The following is a 25,835-nucleotide window of genomic DNA, read 5'->3' as shown; positions in this document are numbered from 1 at the left end:
CTATTATTTAACATACAAAGTCGTTTGGTGGGCAACTATGTATCATCAATGGGAGCATCCAAATAAAGACCTAGCCTTAAGGGAGCATGATTGGAGAGTCCCAGAGAATAGTTAACCCACATACGGCATGCATGAAGATCGGCATGATCAACATTTAAAATATACCAACAATCCAAACAAGCATGATAATCAGAGAGAGCGTTGTGATGGAAAGTAAACTCTTTTAGATTCGAGCAAGTTTCTTTCCACATATCTATTGCATTTAGATAACAAATCACCACACAAAAAAACATTAGTCATCCATGGATACTGGATAAATTTTTGCCAAAGCAAGGCATGGTGAGAAGATACCAGAGGAGCATAGACCGATGCAAATTCGTAAGTCTTCCCAAGTAAAATGCACTATACAACGATTAGTCTGCCAATCTTGATCATTATAAGCCACTACTGTGTGTAAAGCATGTTGTATAAGTATACAAACACGAGTGAAGCTTGCATAATAAATATCATAGTCATGGAAATAACCAGTTTGTCCAGCAAGAACATGCCGATTATGTTCCTGTAAACACACTATTTCGGGTTTCATCCTACGGATATAGTTCCAAAGTAGTCTCCAAGTTCTACAGTATATGTCAGGCATTTTATTGGTGCATGCATGTTCATCAGGTGTAAGCCATGTCAATATCAGCCTGCATGCTCTCTTTACCACACACACACGCACACATTCACACACACAAAGTAATGTGTTAAAAAAATGAAGTAGAGTGTTATCATATTCTTGAGTTTGGATGAACCTCAACGTTGCATTGATTATTGTTGAGTAATTGAGTTTAAAAACCAACTCACATTGAAAAACTTGAATGTGCTTTGTTTTGTGTAGCTCCATTTCTCCTCGGAACATCAAGGAAGGTACACAAGTCTGGATGACATAATTCACGTAAGAATTTGAGATACTTAACATATAAATAGCAACTTTTATGTAATCAATTCACCATGTGAAAATGTCCATACCACTATAATCAAACACATGAGAAATGATGTTTTTGTAATGCTTGTCACACTTGTGTTTATGGTTTTTGGGATATAGAAAACATGAAAATTGATCTATTGCTGTCAAAAATCACATTAAAATACTCGTCAAAATGAAATTGCAAGGGTGGGTGCCATGAATCAACATTGTGTTAAATTTGCTTCTCTCGCAATAATGCATTACAAAATGAAAAGATTCAATTTTATACAGTATTTAAATCATATTTTTTATTCAACACTAGTGTTTGACATGCGGCACGATGCAATGAAAATAATAGAAGAATATTAAATAGCATGATTTTAAAATTAAAAGTGTGTGATAAATTAAATTTTGGAATTATTTAGGACCAAATGGTAAAGTAACTCACATTGGTCAAAATGCAAAAATAAACATATCATCCTTATTTTATTTTGAAAAAAAGTAGATTTGAACCACAAACCCATTCAAATTTATATCCATTTCCTTGATTTTATATGACATGTTTCATAATAGATAAGCAAAACAAATTACCATGCCTTTGATGATTTCCCCCAATTCATTTGACGAAAGAAGTTAATTTAAAATTTCTAGAGTGACGACAACATGCACAAGGAAGTTGATATTTATTTAAATTAACATCTTTCAAAAAAGGTTCATATCCCTTGGCCTTTCAGTTATGGCTATTCATACTCGTCTTTGATGCATCAACTTTCATATATATTGGGTTTTCAATTTTCATTACTATTGTCATGAAAATAGAGCACCTCTAGGTTTCTTTACACTTAATACATTTAATATAGAAGAATGTATGCAACTTTTAGTAAACTAATAAGCATATTTGTAGTTCCAAAAGTCACCAGGGATTTTGCAAACCCAAACATCACCAAAGATTCAAATCTCTTTTTAAACAACTTTTTCCAATTATCTTGCTTGGTGATTGTTTGCTCTTTGCACTTCATGCTTGATAACAAGTGTATGATAAAACAATTCAATCCTTAAAATGAAGCTCAATTCATAGAAGAGTCTCTCATTAGATGTTTACAAAATATCATGAACAATCATAGTAACATTTGCTCTTTAAGTAAATGAGACATTCATTATTATGCGAGTAATTTAAGTCATAAAGGTTTTTATTATATTTTGACAAAATAAGACATAGAGAAGCAAGATCATGCTACCTATTCAAAATCCTTTCCCAATACACATGAATAGTAGTCATAGAGAATACTCTTCAATGAAGATAAAGTTACTTGTTTGATATGCTTTGGAAATTTCAACCTTAAAGAGAGTTTTACTTATCATGGCATCTTTATAGTCTTTAGTCTAGAATCAGTGAAATAGGAAAGTGTAAAATAATACGCTTTGCTAGAGAGAGAGAGAGAGAGAGAGAGAGAGAGAGAGAGAGGTGGGGTCAATGTCTAAGGATGGCCAAAATGGCATTCCAAACCAAGAAAGTACATTGTGTATGCAAACCATAATCATAGATGCATAGAGCCTTCCCAATAAACAAAGAAATTGATGAGCTAGTAATTGTAACAAAATATGGTAGAAAAGAAACCAATGGAGCTTGTGGTTTTTGGTTAGATACTCCACTACAAGGTTGCAGTTGTATTGTTTCTGAAAGAAACTAGGTTCCAAAGCCAGCACAGACTTTGTATTTTGAGGGCCTAGATGGTGATTTATCCATGTTTAGAACATATCCACCATTATAATATGTTCCCTACTCTTTATAGTTTCTGTGGTTCTATAGGTTTTGAGATTTCATGTGACAAGTCTTGTGGTTTTGGGATTTCATATGACAAGACTTGTGGGAACTAGCCTCAATTTGAGTTGCAATTCAACTATTCTATGGGCTAGTGTCATCCATTACATTACATTGGATGATATGTGGAATGAAAGAAGCAAGGAGTGTCAATATGGGGTTTTTTTTCACGATTGGTAGCTTTCTTGGCCAATATACATCCATTCACTAATTTCTAATCACTCTTTTGATTACTCCTCTACGTGAAAAGCACTACTTCACATAACATTCTTTGCACTAAAATGTACCAAAACATTTTTTTCCATACCAAGTGTGAGTGAAACATTCTTAGCCTTGATATGGAAAAAAAAATATTTGGGTACAAAGAATGTTACGTGAAAGACTATTTTAACAAATTTCTCCATGCAAAAATGCTATGTGTCAAAACAATCTTTGCAGGTGAAGGCTGGTAATAGATCACTCTTTGCACATAAAAAATTATGCAGATTAAAGAAAAAAGTATATGAAGACTTCTTTGCATAGAAATACTCTTTTGAACTATCAATAAAGTTTCTTTACAAAGAATAAGTCTTTATAAAAAGTAAATCTTCTCATTAATTTCTTTCTTAGGTCTTCTCTATATATTACTTTGTCTACTCTCTTCTCACAACATTCTGTTTCCCATTCACAAGCTAAGTTGTAAATTTACATCATGCTATATATATATATAAAGTGTAAATAAATATTTGAAGGTAGATTTTGGAAAAAGGTTACATTGGGCACAAACAATTGAAGCTTGCAAAACAAGAGTGTAAGTGAAAAGTTGTTAAAGACAAAAACCTTTCAAATTTTCCTAAGTAGAACTAAGCCAAGCACTAGAGATGGAGGTTGTTTGAGAGAGGGCTTGGTTAGTTAGTGGGGATGGGGGTAATCAATGGTTTCAGAATTGAATGGGTTGAAAAAAACAATGCCATTCATGAGAGGGACAAGGGGTGGGTGGTGGATGGTTTGGTTGTCACTTGTTGAGCTAGCTTTGATTTTTGATAAGTTTGGGTTATGGCATTCACTTGGAATTTGAAATTACTAGAGAGGCTTAAAATAGTGGGCCATACTTAGCTACATCTAAGATTAATTTGGTTATAATACTCAAAGAAACATAACTAGGGTCAGATGTTGTAGATAATAATGTTCCAACTATTATATGCCTTCAAACTTAAAATTACACCAAGTTTGACTAAGTTAGGCCATTTGAGGCTAAGGGGGCTATTTATATATTACCATTAGAGGCCAGTAATTATATACGTAAATTTGGTATTAGGATCAATTTCATTTATTCATAATATATGCTAAGGTAAAGGTTGTAAAAGATAATGGTGTTCTAAGGATATGATAATTGTGGAAGAAACAAAGACAAGGATTAGATTTTGATTCTAAAATAGATACATAAATGGATTGAATCACATAATTTATCTTTTTACATCGTGAAAAAGTACAATATATAGGAGAAAATTATGCTTTTTTGGTGAACCCACATAGGGATTTAGGTGGGGCCATTGGATATTTAATTTAAGTATACATCACTTGTTTAAAGGAGAAAAATGCGGGAACCACAAGGACACTACTAAATCTTTCATCAACATTCGTCTCACCAAAAGAAAAAGGGTTTCATTTCATAATGTATAGATGGATTCTCTAGGCCATTGTTTTATAGAGTCCTTCCCTCCATGATACAAAGTGGCTTCTCCCCCCCTTAATAAGAAGAGTGACTTTCAATTTCTCAATCTCTTCCACATTTCTTGACTTGGCTTATCCACCTTCTTATGTATTGGTGGTTGTTGAGTTCTATTGGATCTTACGATTCTACATTGGTAATAAGCATATAGAACCCTAAAATATCGTAATAAGCATATGCTTTGTGAGTTCTATTGGATCTTACAATTCTACATATGGTAATAAGAATATGAAACCTTAAAATAATAATTTCCATGTCAAATTGTAAGTCATCAACCACTAGTATATATGTGACAACCATAAATATGGACAAAAAATATTAATTCAAATGGATGTGATGCTCTAAGTCATGAAATTTCTAAAATTAGGTAATTAAATTCTAAAATAAAAATTATCTTTCTAAAATCTTAAGATTATATTTGCTTCAAAAGAAATAAATGAAAATATTTCTTAAGAGAGTTCTACCTGACCACCTTTGAGTTCTATTGAATCTTAGAATGATAATAAGTGCATGAAAACCTAGGATGAAAATTATCAAATCAAAAGTATTATAATTATGTGATACTCAAGTCATGAAATTTTCAATAGACAATAAAAAGTGTGTGTGTGTGTAAATTGAAAATCTTAGGAGTATAAAGAAACACTTGAGAAAATTGCTCAAGAGAGTTTTAAATGGCACCACATTCGAGCTCAATCTCAATCTCACTCTCAATTCGAATCACTTTCTCACTCTTATCTCACTCTCACTCTCACTCTCACTCTTAGTATCAAATTTCAATCTTGTATTAAATCATACCCTCAAACTCAATCTCAATCTTGTTTAAGATCCTAACCTCTCTATTTATGTCCATCTCAAGCTTAATCTTGATCTAATTCTTAATCACCTATAATCTCATTAAATCAAGAAGCTAAAGATTAAAAGACTAATAGCCATGGAAAGTAGTAAGTATTCAAACAATTAAATTATCTATCAATCTAGGATTTCTTTTTCTTGGGACTAAAATAAACACAAAATATCATAGCTAAAATAAAGAGAAGAATTTAATTATCTTTTTGGTTATATATATGTAGGTATAGGGTCTCCTTTCCATTTCTCTTAATGTTCTTGCTCAATAGCTTTACTTTGAGTAGGTTTGTTCTATCAATACATAATATCTTACCTCTATCTTTTTATATTCTAGCTCACATATAGTCATGTAGCCAGTCAAAGTTTGTTGAAAGACATTTTGTCTACCCACTCATGTTGACAATCTTGTCAAAATTGCGTTTAAAGTCCCCAAAATGGTAATTTCCTTGATCATACATGATTTTCTTATCATGTCTTACAAGAAATGCACCTAAAAAACTCTAGCTTTATTTCTTGAATACAATATGGTTTACGTAGGAGGCCATCTATTATGTCGATTGCATACCTTTCAAGCATAAATTCATTTGAATTTCGTTTTCAAAAAGTTTAAAATTCAATTGTAAATGACATTGTGAATTATTTATCAAATGAGAGAGTTTTTCTTGAAATTATTATTAAGTATCCTACTCTTAATAATTGCTCATAAATACAAACCTTTAAATAAATGATCACGATAGCTTATACTAGTTTGCTTCTTTAACTTAGACTACCTTAAAAATTCATCCTTTTCTTTTGCATAAAATGTTCAATACCAAAATTTTTCTTGATTTTTATTGTTTAACATGTCACAATTTTTCTTTCTTCTCCTTTTTTTTGAAAAGAACTTAGTATTAATGTTTAAGAAGCATCATATCTAAAAGATAGAAGGGATATTAGAGAATTAGATGCTTGACAAACTCCATAAAGTGGAAGCTATCTCTTGATTGCAACACTTAGACATTGCCACACCACCTCGCTCAATGATTTAGTACATAAAGTGAAAGGGAGAACAAATATAAGGATAGATCCTATTATTCTTAATTTCCTTTGCTAAACCTATATGTTTGTGAGATAGAGAACAAAAGAGAAAGAATAAGAAGGAAGAGAAGATGAAAGAACACACAACTTTCGAATAGGTTAGCACATTCCCTACTTACACACAAGAAGCAAGAAAGAATGCAAGAATGAAGAGAAAATAGTGCAAAGATCTAAATTTACACAATGCGACTATCTCCTACACCCCAAAGCAATATTTACACTAACTTGTGTGTGTGTGTGTGTGTGTGTGTCACGATTTTAATCATTCTTTAATGTATTAATGCTTGGAAATATTGGTTCTATTTTAAAACTTTTGGTTCCATAGAGAGGGTTTCAAGGGCATGATATAAGCATATATAAGGTAGTGATGATGGAGCTTGCTAATGCCCTTTTGGAAAAGCATAGAACAACATGGATTTCTTCAAGGACAGTTTCGTGGTACATGTTACAATATTACAAAGTTGATAGATAGGTACTACATCCCCAAGCCCAACATCATCCACAAGAGAATTGGTTGATGAGAGAGGGACACCAATGCACCACATCCCAAACTTCATTGGAAATAACAGCACTGTGACACATGCAAGCAGCAACCCAATCGAGATTATCAATGTGGAGGATAAAAAACAATTCTCATAGGCTAGATTATGTGACAGAGAACCAATCTTGGAAGAAATAGGGTAGAAAATTAAGCTTCTCCAAAGAGTCTACTAGGGAGGTAACATTTCATGCTGCAGATGGGGACAAAGTTGTTGTGCAAAGGATTACCATGTGGTCTATCTAGATGCACTCCACTCAAAAGTAGGGCTACATGCTAGGCATGGTTAGGTGGCAAGATGGAAAGTGCAAGAAACAAGTCTATCCTAATGGGTGAGGAGTTTCTACTCCTAGCTTGTTTGGTATGAGAGGGAGTGGAACAAAAATGGTGACAATTCAAGTCGTTTGACAATGCCAGCATGGATCACACATTTATTTTATAATTTCTAATGTACATGTAAGGCTACCTATTGTTTGTCCCACTTCTACAAGGAAAAAATGGTGACAATTCAAGTCGTTTGACAATGCCAGCATGGATCACACATTTATTTTATAATTTCTAATGTACATGTAAGGCTACCTATTGTTTGTCCCACTTCTACAAGGAAAAAACCTATCCAGTGAGATGAGATCTAAGCGCTGAGGCTGGAGGGTTTGTATTGCAAAATATAAACCTTGAAGAGGCATTGGGGAGTGGCACACAAAAGTCAACAAAATATAGGAGGGGGTGTAAGAGATGTTAACAAATAGTAATGACCTTACCTTGAGCACAATGATTCTTGAGCAAAGTGTGATGAAGAAAGGTTAGTATGAGGTGTTTTCCATCAAGTCCATCGAATCTGCTCTTAGGGGTGAGAAGTACATAGTGTGACAATTGCAAAGAACCTAGGGTGAAGGTGTTTGGACTTTTAAACTAGGTATTTTGTTGCATGCAAACACTTGTACTTTGTAAACTTGAGGATGGATGTCAATTACAACATGAGGACCTTACTAGAATGTTGTCAAGTGGATGCACTAGTCCCCTCAATCTGTTAACTATGGTTTTTGTCATTTTTGTACTCATTACTTATGTCATGTAATATTTATGGTTCTTATGTTAAATGGGGTATTGGCCATGTTATTTGTACTCATTACTTATGTGTCATGTAATATTTATGGTTCTTATGTTAAATGGGATGTTAGCCATGTTAAGGGATGTCCTTTCCATTTCCCAAGTTGCATCTATCAAGGGACGTCTTTTCCTTTTTATAAGGAACTCTCGAAGAATATGATTTTACAATTGTCTTTCCCTTTATTCCAAGACTTGTTCTAGTCCATGATCTTCTTCATCAGCTTCCCTGCAAAGAAAAGATTCGTATTAAAGATGAAGATGTATCTAAGATTACTTTTCATACTCATTTTAGTCATTTATGAGTACCTGTTGTAATGCCATTTTTGTAATGCCATTTGGGCTTACTAATGCACCTACCACATTTATGATGTTAATGAATGATGTCTTTAAGCCATTCATGGGTAAATTTATGGTGGATTTCATTCATGATATTTTGGTATGTAGTAAATCTTTACTAGAGCATGAACCACAATTGTTTACAGTATTTGGCATGCTCAGGGAAAACGTGTTATATGCCATTTAACAAAAGACTTTCCTATGTTAAGAGGAAGTTGAATATTTGGGACACATTATATCGGCTCTAGCCATAAAGATGGATCCGAAGAAAGTAGTAGTAATCTTCTCTTGGCTTGTTCCATAGGTCATTACTATGCTCAAATCTTTCTTAGGACTATTTGGTTTTTATAGAAAGCTTATTGTCTTCTATTTTAGAGATAGCAGCGCCATTAACTGACTTGTTGCAAGTTACCGTTGTGTTTATGTATAGATTGACATTCAACAAAAAAGTTTTGGTAAATTAAAACAGGCGGTTGCAAAACTGAACGTGTGTTAAATATCATGGATCTATCATTACCTTTCTTGTTAAGACACATGCTAGTAGCATTGCCATAGGATCTGTGCTGAGTCAAGAAGGACGACCAATGGCTTTTAAGAGTAAGAAACTCAGTGCTTCACAGAGCGTAAGTGGCCACACATGAGCTTGAATTGTATGCACTCACACAAACACTCAAGGTGTGGAGGCATTACTTGTATGGAGCTAAGTTTAAGATATGCACAGATCATGATACAATGAAGCATTTCAAGAGGCCGTCAATCAAGATGGGCTGATTTAATGCAAGAGTTTCACATGAAAATCTTGTATAGACGAGGAAAAGAGAATGTTGCCGATGGATTGTCTCGTATAATGTATCAAATAAGTTTCAATATAGTCGAGAATGATGATTCATAAAATACGTGAAGCTTGAAAGACAGATCTGTATGTTCAATCATTATAGAATACAGCTACTCAAGTAGATGAAAAATTAGCCCCGTCTGATTTATTGTCTAGTAAATGTAGATTTACTATTGAGAATGAAATTCTCAAAAGAAACGACAATATATGCATTCCAGACTTAGATAATTTGAGGATATTAGTGACTCGAGAATGTCACATAGTTCATGTGCTGGATATTCAAGAATTAAGAAAATAATTGAGCTCATTAAACATTTCTACTCGACCATAGTTAAAGAAACTTATTAATCATTATGTGACACATTGTTTATAGTGTCAGGTTACTAAATTCAAGCATGTGAAATTGTCAGGATTGTTACATACATTGCCCATTCCTCCAGAGAGGGAATGGTAGAGTATTTTCGTGGATTTCATTATGGTTTAACCAAAACCAGGAAAGGCTATAATACTATCTTTGTAATTGTAGATAAATTCTCTAGGATAGCACATTTTGTTCCTACTACTACACGAAGAACAAAGTTGAAGCTCCACAAAGTAGCAGAATTATTTATTACCAATGTGGTTGGATTACATGGCTTACCCAAATCCATTGTGTCAGATAGATATCCACAATTTACAAGTAATTTTTGGCATCATGATTTTAGTAAGCTTGGCATGCAACTCTGTATGAGTAGCGGAGATCATCCACATAATGATGGTTAGACTGAGAGAGTCAAGCAAGTCTTGGAGGGCATGTTGAGAGCTTATGTGTCGGGGAACGACAAATTGATTGGAAAAAGTATTTACCTTTATTGGAGTTTGCATATAATTTACATAAGCATTCCTCTACAAATTTTTCTCCATTTGAATTGAATTATGGGTATAATCCATTTCTACTAGGTACGATTAGATTACCTCACCGAGTGAAACTGAATTTCTGTCTCAAATGTAATTAAATTTAGCTAAAGCTCAAGATTATATCCGCTAGGCTACACATTGAGCAGTTAAGTATGCTAATCCCAAGTGAATAGCTCAGACTTTTACAAAGGGAGAGAAAGTGTTTCTACTTATTCCTTAGAGAATTGAGACTCTTCGTGCGGGTAAATCTACTAAGTTGTTGCCTAGATATTGTGGGCCATTTTGAAATGAGTCGTAGATGTGGCTTATTCCTTAATGGATTGAGACGCTTCGTGTGTGGGTAAATCTACTAAGTTGTTGCCTAGATATTGTGGGCCATTTTGAAACGAGTCGGATATGTGTTTCTACTTATTCCTTAGAGAATTGAGACGCTTCGTGTGCGGGTAAATCTACTAAGTTGTTGCCTAGATATTGTGGGCCATTTTGAAACAAGTCGGAGATGTGGATTATGAGTTAGACTTACCATAAGACTGTCATGTCCACCCATTATATCATGTGAGTCGATTGAAGCGTTATTTTTACGACAGTGATAATTACGTTCCTAGTGCCCAGATTGCTTCAATTGTGCTTGTGTGTTTTTTGTGCTTCTTTGGCAGACTTTAGAACCTAATTTCATCCAGCATTTGATTAGTTGAGCCTCTCATCAAAACCCTCTAAAGCCATTCTCGTACAAAGTCTAAGTAATTCCATCCAATCATTTAGCGTTGGGTCCACAGCTTTGATTCAAACTTTTCCATTAGTTCTGCTACCTCTCGATTGATGCATTCATATTTCTCAAACTAGTATTATACTTGCCATGTATAACCCTTTTGCAAGTAAATGTATAAGCCCTTTTTGCAAGTAGACATTTCTTCTCATTGGCATTTCCATGGCCTATATTATCTTTTAGGTACGAAATGACCAATTCAATTTTATGTCATTTGGGTATTTCTTGTGCTTACTAACAATAAATATCAAGATAGTAATGTGTTTTACTTTGTAAGTAGCACCTTCTCTTATAGGAGATAACCCAATGTACTTTTGTAACTTTGCAAAGTTAAAATGGCGTAGCAATAATATATTTATAGAAGCTGGAGAGACAAGGAGGATAGAGCCAGAAAGAGAGGAGGGATTGGAGGTGGATGTGGTTTCTACAACTACCCTAGAATGAGCAAGGTAAATGGGTCAAGGGTTATATTTGGAATGTTAAAGGCCTGAAAGATAAAAATAAAAACTTAACTTTTTGGGGGGTGGTAATTGGAACTTGTCCGTAATGGCAATTCAGAAACACGATCTAATGGTGGGTAGTGAAGAGAAAAAGAGAGAGAGCTTCATGGATTGGATAGTTTTGTATGGGGGAGTGAAGGCAAGATATAGTGGGGTTATGTACATTATCAAGAAGGATTTAAAACCTTTTATTATAGCCAACCACCCCAATGGTAGGATAGATGTAGTTAGAGGAAGAGAAGATATAGCTGATTATTATCTATGAGACCCATATTCAAAAAATCAGAGGAGAAATGTGGGAATGGATCAATAGGCTAGATATCCAACCCTCTTGCATTTTAATGGGAGACTTCAATATGGTGTTAAAACACCTAGACAAGTGTGGGGGGAGCACTGTAATAACGGGACATGAAAAACAAATGGGATTGTCTTAGAGGGAAATTAGGCTTAACTGATGGTTTGAATTTGTACTTGCAAAAAAAGGCCTTCTCCACAGGAGAACTTGATAATGACTTGAGAGAAGGATTAAATAAGTTAATCCCTAAACAACCTGCTTGCACACAACTTAACCATTAGAGGCCTATAGAAATCTAGTCAGAAATGCCCATGACACTATGTACCTAATTCTCCCAAGAACAATATACCACTTGCTGTCCATCATGTGAAAAGCTCATAACACCTTGTTGAAGGTTCATGTGAAAATCACCAAGACAAGCTAACCAATCACACCCCATAATCACATCAATGGGACCCATGTCCAAAACCACCAAATCACCTTCCCAAGTGTATGAAGAAGACAATGTCACTTGTGTAGAAGGGCAAACCAATATAGCTTTCTCATTCTCTTCTTACTATGATATACAAAATTTTGGCCAAAGGTTATAACTATGAGAATCAACCCTGCTCTTCAAGAGACGATATCCAGCAAACAGTATGGGTTTATTAAAGGTAGATCCCTATATGACAATGTATTTGCAACCCTGTTAGGAAAGGATCTAATTCAAAGAACATGACAAGAATGTGTAATATTCCAACTGAATCTAGAAAAGGCATATAACATAATACACTGGTCAGTTGTAGCTAGAGTTATGGAGAAGATGGAATTTGGTCACAAGATGGCTACATGAATATGCACCCTTACAGCTCACTCTAAGCTTCTACTAAATGTGGGACTAGTGGGGGGATTTGAAATTAGAAGGTCTATAAGGCAAGGTTTCCCCCTAGCTCCCTTGTTGCTTCTCATACCTTAATAATAGCATTAGAAGATGCTAGTGGAAAGGGGTCTATCCACACTAGACTGAAGCTTAGGAATGGAGAATAGTTAATCATTCAATGTTTTGTTGATAATTCTTTGCTATTCTTGAGAGCTGAGAATGAAAATGTGAGAAGTGCTCTTCAACTAGTGCAGGTCTTTGCCAAAGCCTCGGGATCTAAATATAATATTCATAAATCCATAATAATAAGCCTGATAGAAGTAGACAACTTTGACATGGACAAATGGGGCTGTAATGTCATTAGAAGAGGCATGATCATTAGACACCTAGGCATCCCCATGGGAGTGGGTGTAAACAATAATGACTTGACTAAATGGGCTATTGAGAGATTATGTTCCAAACTCAAGAAATGGGAAGGGATAAGGGTATCTTTTCATGACAGGGATGCCATAGTGAACATAGTCCTTAATGCCTACATCTTATTTATATGTGCTGTTATAGAATTTAAAAAAGGACATTGGAAAAAAATTATTGCTCCTATCAAGCACTTCCTATGGAGAAATGGTCATAATGGAAAAAAGGCCCTATCTTGGTTGGCTTGGGACAAGGTAACTCCCCGCAAAAACTAGGGAGGCTTGGGAATTCTTCACCTCCCTATTCATTTTAAAGCCAAAATATTGGTTAGTCTACCCAAGTTTCTTAAAAAAGAAAGTTGTTGAGCTAGGACGCTAAGAGAAGAGATAGAGGGGATAGAAGTCCAGCTTAAGGGAAAATGGGTTGGTCTTAATTAGAGAGAGAAAATAGTGTCCTTTGCTCCATTAAAAATAAGAAGCTCCCCCTTCTATAAGTTTCTTTACTACATTTGGAAAGAAGCTATGGACCTGATCAACTAGAATGGGTGTACTAGGGTCACTGGAAGTTCTCTATCGAATCTTAATATTTGGTGGACTCATAGGTTTAAGGCTCTTTTAGCCCTATTGGATACCAGGGCCTCCGAAGACTGAATAATAAGGGATTCATGAGGCTAGAAGACATGGGATTTATCTCAAGCACGATGAAAAGAGCTTCAACAGATTATAGGAGAGGTCAAGTTACAACAAATTGAGATTCAAGTTCTGAGTTCAGCCCTTGCTAAGGTGGAAAAGAATTGTTACTCTACTACTTACAATGAGGACTCCTATCTTCGGGATTGGAACTTGTTTAATAGGGCTAAACTGGATGGAATCAATACCAAAACATTGTATGAGGAAATGTGTAAAGGAGAAGTGAATGTCAAATATTGCAATAGAGTTTGGAGAGTTAGTTGGGATGGGAACATTTGGAAGAAAAGATGGAATCTGATATGGGATGCTTTGATCCCAGTGAAAGCCCAAGTTTTTTTGTGGAGAGTCTGCCTACCAGCCCTACCTCTTGGTTTCAAACTTCTTCAGAGGAACTTTAATGCTGGAACATGTCCTAGATGCAAAGTAGCTATTGAAGATGGGAGACATGGTTTTTGGGAGTGCCCTGCTTTAAGGGGGTTTTGGGAAAAAGTAGAGGACAATCTAAGAGTGAGAGGGTGTTGATGGAACTAGTTATTGGGAAAGCTACACAAGATGACTAATGACATTGATAAAGTTTTTTGCATCATTAGGTTTCAATGTATGTGGATGATTTGGGTTTCTAAAAATGAGCTAATCTTTTGCAAGGGGACAAACAAGGAGTAGAGACCATTGAAGTTATGTTTAGAAGTGTACAGTATTATTGGGCTATGTATCATACTAATTAATAATAGGAGATTTATTGTGGTTATACACGCATTACAATCTAAGATTAGGTAATATAAACCAAGAGAGGTGAAATATTAATGCATACTAGGCTTACCTAATGTGTTTGATCATTTGTAAGTGTATATACATGGGATGTTGTTAAAGTGAAGTTTTCCAAATTTGGACCAAGATCTAGAAGGTGGTACCTCAAAGATAAGCAACCATAAAAGATATTCATGGCCTTGGTGGAAAGCCCTCTGGGAAAGAGGCCAACAGTGAGGATTCTAGAAGAGGAGTATGAACAACAGTCCTCCAAGGGAGCCACTTCTAATGTGCTTCTTGTTGCATGTATGCAATTGGGATATCACTTTTCATGAGAAAATTCCTCTTTTTTATGGGAGGATGAAATGTGGGATTCAGTATGCAGTTTGTTAAATAAGAAGTGGAACTAAGTCTGTGATGTAAATCTATCTACGATGTACTTAAAGTAAACATTTTGTAAAGGGATGTTAATATTTATAATATATATAATTATTATTTCCCAAATAAAAAAAATTTAAAAATGATTAATATCATTGAGTTCTTAAAATCTCAACCTAGCTTTATGAATATTCCTCAAGCATGAGAGTAATGGAGTAAAGTCCCAAGGCATCACATTATATGCATATAACATGGCATGCTTGTGCACAAAGGTGAGCAATTTGCACACCATACAAGAAACAATTAAACAAATAATTATGTACATGAGCATTTATAGAGGGAGTTTTAAATTTGAAATCCAAACATATATAATTACAAGAGAAATAATAATTGTGTTTATGGGCTTTTATAGAGTGACTCTACCATGAGTAAACTAAATACATGAAGTTAAGAGGTAGAACATTCTCTCCACTTTGTTTGTTTCTCATGATATACCAATGGGAGTGCTAGTGGCAACACATTGTGTCTACTTGATGGCAAATTGGAACATGCATCCACCATGCACGTTGCCACTAATACAATCACAAGCACAAAACTACATGCCTTGTATGGACAAGTCACGAGAGCATTCATGGTTTTTATTTTATTGTTGCACATTCAATTTTTGTGTGCATTGAAAATGAAACATTAAATAATGGAAGCCAAGGTGAAAGCATAGACTCAAGGCTTTTCAACAACCTTGGCTCTCCCAATGCAAAGCTACCTCTCCCCTCTACTCTGCCACTAATATCCACGTGCATATGAGGTCCCAAGGATTCATCAAGAGAAGGTGCTATTCATATTCGCAAGTCTCTTCTCTGCTAGGACTAGACTGAGAGAGAGAGAGAGAGAGAGAGAGAGAGAGAGAGAGACCATCAATGCATCCCTGGGAGAACAAGACCTTGCATCAAACTGGAGGGCTACAAAAAGACACTGAAAAAGAGAGAGACAGAGAGAGAGAGAGACAAAGAGAGTTATCCATAAAAGTATCTCCCATGTAAAGAGACAACCTAACCCAACCATGCAAAGAGAGAGAACCTAACCCAACCATGCATGCAATGGGTCCTAGAATCGTGCATAAAACTTCTTACATTTGAAACATAAAAACTTCAACCTTTCAAAATAGGATATCTACTATGGAGTTTTATCAAAACCTTCATCAATTGTAGCCCCCCAAAAAATAACGCTTTGGACTTGGTACTTGTTGAGAGAATTAGTTTTTTTAACCAATAATATATATATTATAAAAAGAAAGTAAAAAATTTACATTGCATTCTTTCCAACCCCACAATCGACCTTCAACAATATATAAGTAAACTACCATTAAGCAAGCTACATGCCAAATCCCATCTATCATCCTAAAAAACAAAAGAAGCTTCATCCCAAGACAACTCGTATCCAAGCAAAATGCATGCCTCAACCAAAGCTTCCGTTGAGCAACCCCTAGTTTTCCAAAACCTCACCCTTCATCTCCCCTTTCTAAAACCAGATTTTGATTGCTGGTCTGGTCCCCACTAGATTCTCAATAAAGCAAACAAGGCTCAAGACCCAAGTTTTTAAAAGTAAACTAATGTGAGACACCTTTGCTATAGAGGAGTACACGGCACCACATAAGCCAGGCATGGTTGGAAACCAGATTACCAAAAGAGAGTCGGTGTTTGAAATTTGAAACCATTTAAGCCTTAAGAGGGCATCAAAGCCCACATAAGATAAGCATATATATTTTGAAGGTCAACCTATTTTATGACGTTCAAATTTCAAGGTTGAGCCCTGCTACCGGTTCAATCTGTGACTAGGGTCATACTGCCAAGACATTAATTAAGAAGAGATGTATTTTAACCAAAATAAAAATAAAAACAAACTTATACATGAATAGACTTGTGATGTAATAAAAGACTATTCCCACATCTGTACAATGATGTGTGTGTTTAAAGACAAATAGAAAGTTCCATAATCAGCTTCTCGAGTTCTAGCATTGATTTGCAGCAAATCCAAGGCGGGAAGAGACACCATCAAACACAACTCGGAAACCTTGTTGTTGGACGTTGCCTATGATGGAGAGCTCACCGGCGGTGCTTGCAAAGGCCAGGCAATAGGTGCCCACCGAATCCACAGGGATTAGATAGTTGGATGAGGGGAGGGACACGTCCGCACCACCTGCGAAATGCAATGAAACAGTGGGCACTGTCACACTTGTCCGCCCGGACAAGTCATAGCATGTGTCAAAGAGAGAGTACCCCCCGGAGAAGGGTAGACTACTCGTGGCTGCCCTGAAGGCACTCCTTAAAGGCCCATATGCAACCTCTACTAGCCTTGTCACGGAGGTTCCAGAGTCCACTATCACTCCCCCACTGCCACTACTATCCATCTTAAAAGCTGTTGCAGGTATTGTAAGCAAATTACCCCCCACACTAATCCCAGTTAATGACACATAATAAAACGTTTCCAAATTGGGATTCTTCAGCAAAGGAGTGAACACGGTCCCCTTCGGTACCCCTGCATTGCCAAAGATTAACGTCGAGTAGCCTTTCCTATCTCTATCCATAAGACAGTAAGAGAAAATCCTGCTAAATTGGCTGCCCATTTGCGAAGGAAAAGACAGAGAACCTCCACCAAGACCAAAGAGGCCAGCAGCCCCTGCAAAAAGGCCCTCATTGTCATGCCCGCACCCCATAGCCACACTCTTCATAGTTGCTCCTGTGAAGCTGAGAGATTCCATGGAAAACTCCCCTTCGGTAAACGACCCATCTCCATAGGCAACTTGGTAGAGGCAGAGGTTGGTCTTTGCTTCACATCCATGGAGCTCTAGCATAGCACACATGGGGGACGTACATGGAAGCTTCCTAAACGAAGAAGATGATGTAGGGTTGAACACGGGATCTGTTTGAGAATAGCAATCTACACAAGGAGCACATTGCAGCCACATTATGTCACTACCAGTGTCCACCACCATGTAAGTTTGCCTTGCTGGAGTGCCCACCCCTAGCCTTGTGAAATACTCCCCACTCCCTTGCTTCAAACCAGACATCAGAGGGCCAGTGAATCCAGCTATGGACTCCTTTTTAGCAGTGTATGTTACTGCTTCTACTGCAAGATCGCCATTTTTCAGTCCATTAGAGGCCAGTTTAGCTCTAGTGGAGAGGGCTTCAACTCTAGCTGCATCTCTGTTGAGCCTTTCTGTGAGCAATTCTTTGGGTGTAGCTTGCAGGTCTCTTAGGGGTGAGTGAGGGGAGTCTCTATGCATCACCCTTACTGTAAGGCTTGCACCACTAGCATCTTGGGCACTATCTGTCCACTGCACACTCTCTGCTTCATGTGAGAGCAAGGCTTCATCTTCTTGCAACGGGGCAATGAGCAGCAAATGATAGCTTGAATCTAGCTGCGGATCTCTAACAGCGATGGACTCATGCATGCAAAGAGCTAAGCATAAGATTAGATTAAAAACCCGCATAGCGAGCATCTTGTGGGTGGGAGATTGAAGCTATTATGGCGATGGGGTGCTCAAGCTGGGCTCATGAACATGGCAGAGGTAATGCAGCAGGAAGAACGAGCCTACTTACAAACGAGGGGACGAGATTCGAGCAGCACTGCAACAGACTCTACACTCCGATGTCCAAGATAGCAGATGCGCTTCTGAAGGCTGCTTTTTATTGCTGGGGCACAGGCAGGGGAGGGAAACCCGGAAATTGCCCCATCATGAATCTACTACACAAGTCTAAGGGGCGTCAAAGGTAAAGGTGAAATGAAAGACGGAACGAAGGTTGCCTTGCTTGTAAAAAGAAGCAAGCCTAACTAAGGCTAGGTTCACATGCAAACACTTTAAAGGCTATAGCACAACCATCACCTGCACGTATAGAAACTTGTGTGGCCAAAAGCATCTTACCAGAGGTAGATGATCTGTGTACATGGCACGAAGATTTTTTGTGCTCCGAATGCACTAAAACTTCTTTTCTTTGAAGGGATAGAAAAAAAACACTATGTATTTAGAAGCCCCTTTTCCAGCATTGCACCACTCACACACTACACACTACAGATGTCAAGGTTCACACCGGGCATGGTAGAATGGCCCCAGCTAGACCACTTAGGCTAGAGCCCACTAATGGAAAAGAAATAATTTTTAAATTTTTAAAAAAAGTTGTCGATGGGCGTGTAGTTCAATTGGTAGAACGGTTGGGTTCCACAATGGGAACCTAAGTTCAATGCCAAGGGACTACACGACGGTGGCACGCTTGTTGAGCCGATGGTATATATCCGCCTTCCCAATAAGAAATCTTTAAAAATAGTCGAAAATGCAACAAGAAATCTTTAAAAATAGTCGAAAATGCATCCTTGTCTTTATGAAAACTAGTAAAAGGTTTAGGGTTTTAGTTATAAATTTCTCTAGAATTAGGCAATAAAATTTTCTAGCACTAGGCAAGGTTTTGTGTGTTTTCTCAACAGTTGATAGAGGCTCATACTAGGCCATTTGTTTGTCATGGAAGTAGAACTTGGAAAATTTGCTAAGTGATAAGTTGAGCCCATAGGTTTGTGGAGCCACCCTCTTTAGCCTTTAAAATGGCCAAATTAAACTTGGTTTTTGATTGGTGATTCTCCCAATTTTTACATGTTTTACATGTGAAGTGCGAAAAGTAGGGGACTGGTTTGAGATAGTTTTGGATGTAATTGGTTCAGTGGTGTACTCAGTAATTGGTTCAGTAAGGGGCTAGTTTGAGATAGTTTTGGATGTAATTGGTTCAGCGGTGTACTCAGTTTTCAGTTAATATATATACTTATTATTGATCTTTAAAAAAAAGCAACTATTGTATAGTGGAAAAGTCCAACCATAGCTCAAACAAGATTGTGTTAGATACTTGTTTTTTGGCACTCCAAACTTTAAGCTATTCTAGAATGCAAAAGGTGTCCAATCGTCTTCGTCTCCCAAGGATATATGTGGCCCCTTTCACATGTTCCGATCAATGTGTTATCCAAGTTATCATTTTGATGCAAACTTGTATTGTTTTAGGCCTTATCTCAAACAGAGACTCTAAGATCACCCAATGTAGTGGGTTACCAAAAGCATGTACTTTATTACTTTGTGAAGTGTATCACAACTTGCAATACTATACAACGGTCTTATAGCATTTTCACACACTTGTGGTATGAGATGTGTAGATTAAATGGTGAATGGACTCGTTAGTACCACCCATATATGCTTCTTTCACCTTGTTGAGGGGTTTGTTGGCATCTACAAGTTTGTCTTCAAGCTGACTACTTCCTATTGCCTTCAAAAAGGAACTGCACAATCATAGAGAGCACCGTTATGCTTCTTTCACCTTGTTGAGGGGTTTGTTGGCATCTACAAGTTTGTCTTCAAGCTGACTACTTCCTATTGCCTTCAAAAAGGAACTGCACAATCATAGAGAGCACCGTTATGGGGAAAAGAGCACATTTTTGCACCTAGTTAAATTCCCTTCCCAATTATAAAATAAGAGAAAATATTGATTCTTTCTCTCTCTCTCTCTCCCCCCACACACACACACACGCACACACACTCATACATGCACACATATCCACAGGTGTGTGTGCACATGCGCCGCACGCATGCGCATGTGAGTGCACAAGAATGTTTACACAAAGTCATTAAGGTTTTGCAAACTATGACAAAGATGTAGAGCTAAAGCAAAATTGCAAAGACAATTGTTAGGGTATTATCATTGAGACTATCGTTTGAGATTATTGTCATTAAGATTTAGCAAACTATAACAAATATGTAGAACTAAAGTAAAATTATAAATAGAATTGTTACTGTACTATCATTAAGACTATCATTTGAGGTTATTGTGAATATTTGCAGTCATCATCTCGCGAGAGAGTGTTAATTTTGGATTTCAAAGGATATGTGTGAGTTAATAAATATCACCATTCACAAGGTGTAGTTTATGATGTTAATTCCTTATCCGATTCTCCCTAACTTGATGGGTGTCTAGAAACTCAAACACCTATGCAAACTTCCAAAAGTAAGATTGGCTACCTACGGATGGGTGTCATTAGCCATGTCAAATTCATGTCGAGCATGGTTTCATGAGCATGCCATTGCAATTCCTCTTGTATATAAACCATTACATTAGTGAGAGGATTATTCTATTAATGCCTTTATTATCTATATATTTCATGAATGTGGGACCAATTAATTTCTAAAAGTAGCACATAATTTAAAAGTTGTAAATGTTTGCATGGCTTCATCTAATATTTTCAATTAAGCAAATTGATCTTGGCAAGTTAACATAAGGTGTAGACTTTAAGATAAAGGCCTTAGACCCTAGCTAGACCATAGGGTAATCTTTAGAAGAAATCTTATCAAAATTGAGATTTGAACTCATCACTTGAAGGCCTTTGACCCTAGCTAGATCCCACAGGATAGACCATAGGGTAAACTTTAGAGGAAATTGGACAAATTTGACTTCTAAACGCAACACTTGAAGGCTTAACTAAACACTTCTTCATTGTGCTACACTTCCCTTGATACAAAAAAATTATTAATTGTTTTAAAGAAGATTTTTCAAACAACTCCCCCCCCAACCCCCCCAACCCCCCCGCACCCTGATGCCCCCCTTTCCCAACACGTGGAACTACTTGAGCTCTACTTTCATCTCTACCTTTAGCTAACTAATTAAAATTGGATTTTCTAGAGAGTAGGAGTCCATGTTCACAATTGGAATTGAAAAAAGCTTATATGCATTATATTTGAGTTAGAACATATTGCATTATGTTTGAGTTAGGACATATTGCATTATGTTTGAGTTAGGACATATTATATTTGCGCATTATTTGTGAGTTAGAACATATTATATTTGGGAATGAATGTGGATCTAAGGACTTGTCAACAAATTTATAATAATATAACTTTCAAAACATTATATAATTAGTAGTTTCCTTAGCTTTTTTTTTGAAGAATTTGATCATAAAATTTGATCTCTTCATAGTGCCAATGCTCCATCTATTATATTTTTATTTCCAAGTGAGAAAGAAAAGATGACTGAAGTTACATAATAATGCAATGAATCATAAATGAATTAGTAGTTTCCTTAGCTTTTTTTTTGAAGAATTTGATCATAAAATTTGATCTCTTCATAGTGCGAATGCTATGAGAATGTCATATGATCAAATCCATCTATTATATTTTTATTTCCAAGTGAGAAAGTAAAGATGACCGAAGTTACATAATAATGCAATGAATCATAAGGTGCCTTTTGAGGCTAGAATTAATGATGATGGAATAATAAAAAAGTTTATAGTACTAAATTTGTCAAGATTGAATATAACTAATAGATTCCTTGGGATACTTTTAAGAAATCAATCACAAATTTTGATCACTTAATAGTGAGAATGCTATGAGAATGCCATGTGATGAAATTTATTTATTATATTTTATTTCCAAATGAGGAAGAAAAGATGATCCAAGTTACATAATAATGCAATGAGTGAGCCTTTAGGTGCTTTTTGTAGGTAGAACTAATGGTGATAGGATATAAAAGTTGATTATTGCATGGGCTAGGACATGATACTTTGTTTTAGCATGTAGTTTTGAACTTCCCACCATCCCCTCACGTTAGGAAAAAATCAGTATATTGATATTATTATCCATGAGTTTAAAGCAACAGATACTCATTTTGGAGAGATCTTTCCACACTTTGAGAAATCATGAGCAAGAACTATATTGTTTTACATTTAGAAAAACAAAATGAGATTATGTGGATCTAGATGGAAACCCGTAATAAGCAAATGAAACATTTAAAGAATTGAATATGTAAAGGTAACAAAAGTTAGATTTATGATGGTATAATTTACCCACCACTCTAGGATGGATAAAAGCATGTTGTAAACAAGTTAGAAATACTCAAAGAGAATGGCTAGAAAAAAGAGCTATGGGCATTTTCACTTGAATGCTTTGTGTGTTCCTTGTAAAATTTCATAAGAAATGAAAAGTTACTATGTGTGCTCTTGGACAATTTAATCATGTAGCGATGACACTACTTTTGGATTACTCTAAAGTCTTGTTCATCAAGTTATTTCTAGTAACTTCCATGATGGATCCATGCTCTTACATGTGGCTTTGTGTAATGCTTATATGGGCTATACCCCTCTATCTTGGTATCCTTTTAGCATGTGCAACAATGCTTACATCGAAGCTAATTTTTTAATTTATCATAAATTGTGTAAAATTTTAAGGTAAAATATTTATTTTGATCTTTAATAGAGATGCCACCCATCCTCACACATCTCAATGAACCGCTATATGCGAGAGCTTTCAATTTTGCTCTAAACTTATGTGCCTTACATAGATAGCCTTTGTTTTTTTGCCCATGCACCCTCCACATTAAGTGACTGAGTTTGTATGTGCATGCACACGTGTGTGTGAAAGTGTGATGCGAAGGGGATAAAGGGGTGTTGTGGAGGGAAGGGGAGGGAGAGGGGTAGGGGTAGGGATAGGGGTAGGGGTAGGGGAGGTTAGAAAGGGGTTTCAAATTTCATTGATGTAATAAACTTATTAAAGTCATTATAGGGATATCTTATACATATTGGGTGCAATGCTAGTTCATACTAGGGCAACCTAACATGCATAAAATATGATGCACTTGTATGCAGAAAAAGACATCACAAAGACATCACAAAGAGTCACAAAGGGCAAGCAAGAAGAGAAGGCAAAGCCTTCAAAAATTTGGACCCAAAACAAGGAGGTGGTATCTCAAAGTGAAGCAGCCTATATACACCTACTTTGCCCTCTTGGAAAATCTTGTGGAGAAGAGACCTAATGTAAAAATCTGGGATAGAAAAGAGTACATGAAGGAACAGACTCCAAAAGGGTTCTTAATTGAGCCAATTCTGCAGGCCAGCAAGCAGTTGGGATTTCATATTAGATGGGATGAATGGTCTTTTGTCTTTGAAGATAGGATGTGGGATAAAATATGTAAATGGCTAAATGAAGACTAAATATTGTGCACTCTGGATGGTTTTGAAATCATTAGATGTATATGAGTAACTTTTGAGAGATGAAAGGATGGTCATGATGTAATAGCCTTTACTTATATAATATAATATATATTTCCAAAAAAAGGAAAGGGGTTTCAAAGGCTTATGTTAATGGATGGGTTGGAAATATAATATACATTTTAAAAAAAAGAAAAAAGAAAGGGGTTACGTGAATGGATGCTTAAATAATTGAAGCGCACATACACTAATAAATAATTGAAGCGCACATACACTAATAACTTACATCTTCATAAATTTTCCAAGTTCTATCTACTACCACTTTCATTAAAACACGTTTTTATCAATTGCAGTAATACTCTGGAGTGTGCTGGTGTGCATAATGTGGAGAGAGTGACAGACAGAGATGATAGATGAATTAAATTTTTCTAGGGAGTTTCTAACAAGTGGCAAGTGGGCTCAGTTTGACATTTCGCCGATGCGCATGCTCAGCCGAGCTGGGGTTGGTAGTAGCAGAAACCCATATCGAGCTTCCGCCCTTCCAGCGAAGCGTGCATTTTTTAAAATGAGTCTCTGCGCTGGAGGGCTTGCGAGGCCGCCAACGATGCCCTTTTTATATATATAAAAAAGCAGCACTCATTGGAAACATTGAAATCGACAAAAAAAGGGATAAAATAAGAGAGAGCAAAAAGCACTGGCAAGCACCCAACAAAAAGAGTCTGGGTGGTGGTGGTTTGTTTAGAGAATGGTCGCGTCAAGCGGTTCACGCCAAGATCCGCGGACGCGGAGTCTCACGCAGACGCTCACGGGTGTGAGCCCCGTGTGACCGTGTGCGAGAGCGACCGCCAGCCTCTAAGTTGGCAGGAGGCGACGTACATTTGGCGGGGCCGCCAAATCGCCCACCATGATTTCTATGCGTAGTACGACCACCTCAAACGTCCAATGATGAGAGGCTGACGTGGCCGCTGATCTGTCACCCGCGTGTACTACCACAAGCTTGCATGAGCGCCGAATCCAAAGCCTGTGGGTGACCAGACCCCTGACACGTTTGCGGCCCCTTGCTCTCGAGTTGCTTCCAGCTAGCTCTAGACAAGTTGTCAATTTGGGAAAAATCAATTGAAATTTGTGCTGGCTTTGAAATGAACGATGAAGATTTGATGTATAGGATTTCTAATCGAATATCGACTAAGGTAAAAATCTCTCTTTACAAGGCGAACACTATTTATATATAACTAATGTTCCGAGAAAAAGGTTAGCACTAGTCAAGTGAAACAGTACTTTGCTTCATTGGGTTGATTTGATTATTACCTTTTCTATACCTAGAGCTGGGCCAACAAAAACACTTTACAAACAAACAAAACACCCAACGTCATGGGGATCATGGGATGGACACGCTACCTTTTTCACCTAGAGCTTGGCCCATAACACTTTTCAAAAAACAAACAAACACCCAAGGACACTATTGCACAAGGCCGTCACACACCTACACATACATGTGAGGGACACAGGAGGCCCTTGTGAATAGATAAGGACTTTCTAACTTAGAGGTATCATCATGGAAACTAGGACAATAGTGTGAGAGACTGATTTATCGATACTTTAAAGTCACCTTCAAACCTTGTGAACTAAAAAGGCATACAATCGATACTTTAAAGTTACCCCTTCAAACATTGTGAACTAAAGCCTACATGAATAACTCGTGAAGAATGGTTATTCACATGGATAAAGAGACCATATGGGTAGCATGTCTCTAACTGGCATAAAGCTTAGAAAAGGTATTCTTAGTTACGACGACATATTTAACCACATCTTGATATTTTTTGTTGGCTTTGATATTGCATGGCATGTCCATCAATCAAAATTATGGGCTACAATTTATGAAGACTTAGTACACAATCTGATTGTATTGCTCTTAACCAAGCTAAAGATCTTAATATGCAATCTGATTGTACTACTCTTAACCAAACTAAAGATTGCACGTTGATCCGATCAATGTGTTGAATGTAAAAGGGATTGGCATGGGAATCTTGTGGTATAGCTATGAAAACTAATTTCACATA

The 25,835-nt window shown here is 36.6% G+C and overlaps 2 protein-coding genes across 2 annotated transcripts in view; one reads left to right on the top strand and one right to left on the bottom strand.

The window, feature by feature from the left end:
- The window catches only part of LOC147634098 (mitogen-activated protein kinase HOG1-like), an 89,390-nt gene extending 88,285 nt beyond the window's left edge, over nucleotides 1–1,105 (top strand). Inside the window, exon 18 of the mRNA XM_086805209.1 lies at nucleotides 881–1,105. Within this exon, the coding sequence (XP_086661335.1) occupies nucleotides 881–927 (47 nt within the window). The 3' untranslated portion in view covers nucleotides 928–1,105. The remainder of the gene's footprint in view (nucleotides 1–880) is intronic.
- Nucleotides 1,106–16,622: 15,517 nt separating this feature from the next.
- On the bottom strand, nucleotides 16,623–18,547 carry LOC147634097 (aspartyl protease family protein 2-like). Its single transcript, XM_086805205.1, has one exon. It carries the CDS (start codon nucleotides 18,266–18,268, stop codon nucleotides 16,778–16,780), a length of 1,491 nt encoding a protein of 496 aa, XP_086661331.1. The 5' UTR covers nucleotides 18,269–18,547; the 3' UTR covers nucleotides 16,623–16,777.
- Nucleotides 18,548–25,835: the final 7,288 nt, after the last annotated feature.

Source organism: Cibotium barometz, chromosome 11 (assembly GCF_041138505.1).
Source record: "Cibotium barometz isolate CiBa-2024 chromosome 11, ASM4113850v1, whole genome shotgun sequence".
NCBI lineage: Eukaryota > Viridiplantae > Streptophyta > Polypodiopsida > Cyatheales > Cibotiaceae > Cibotium > Cibotium barometz.
The sequence above is the reverse complement of the archived record's forward strand: the minus strand, read 5'-3'. Positions and strand labels throughout refer to the sequence as shown.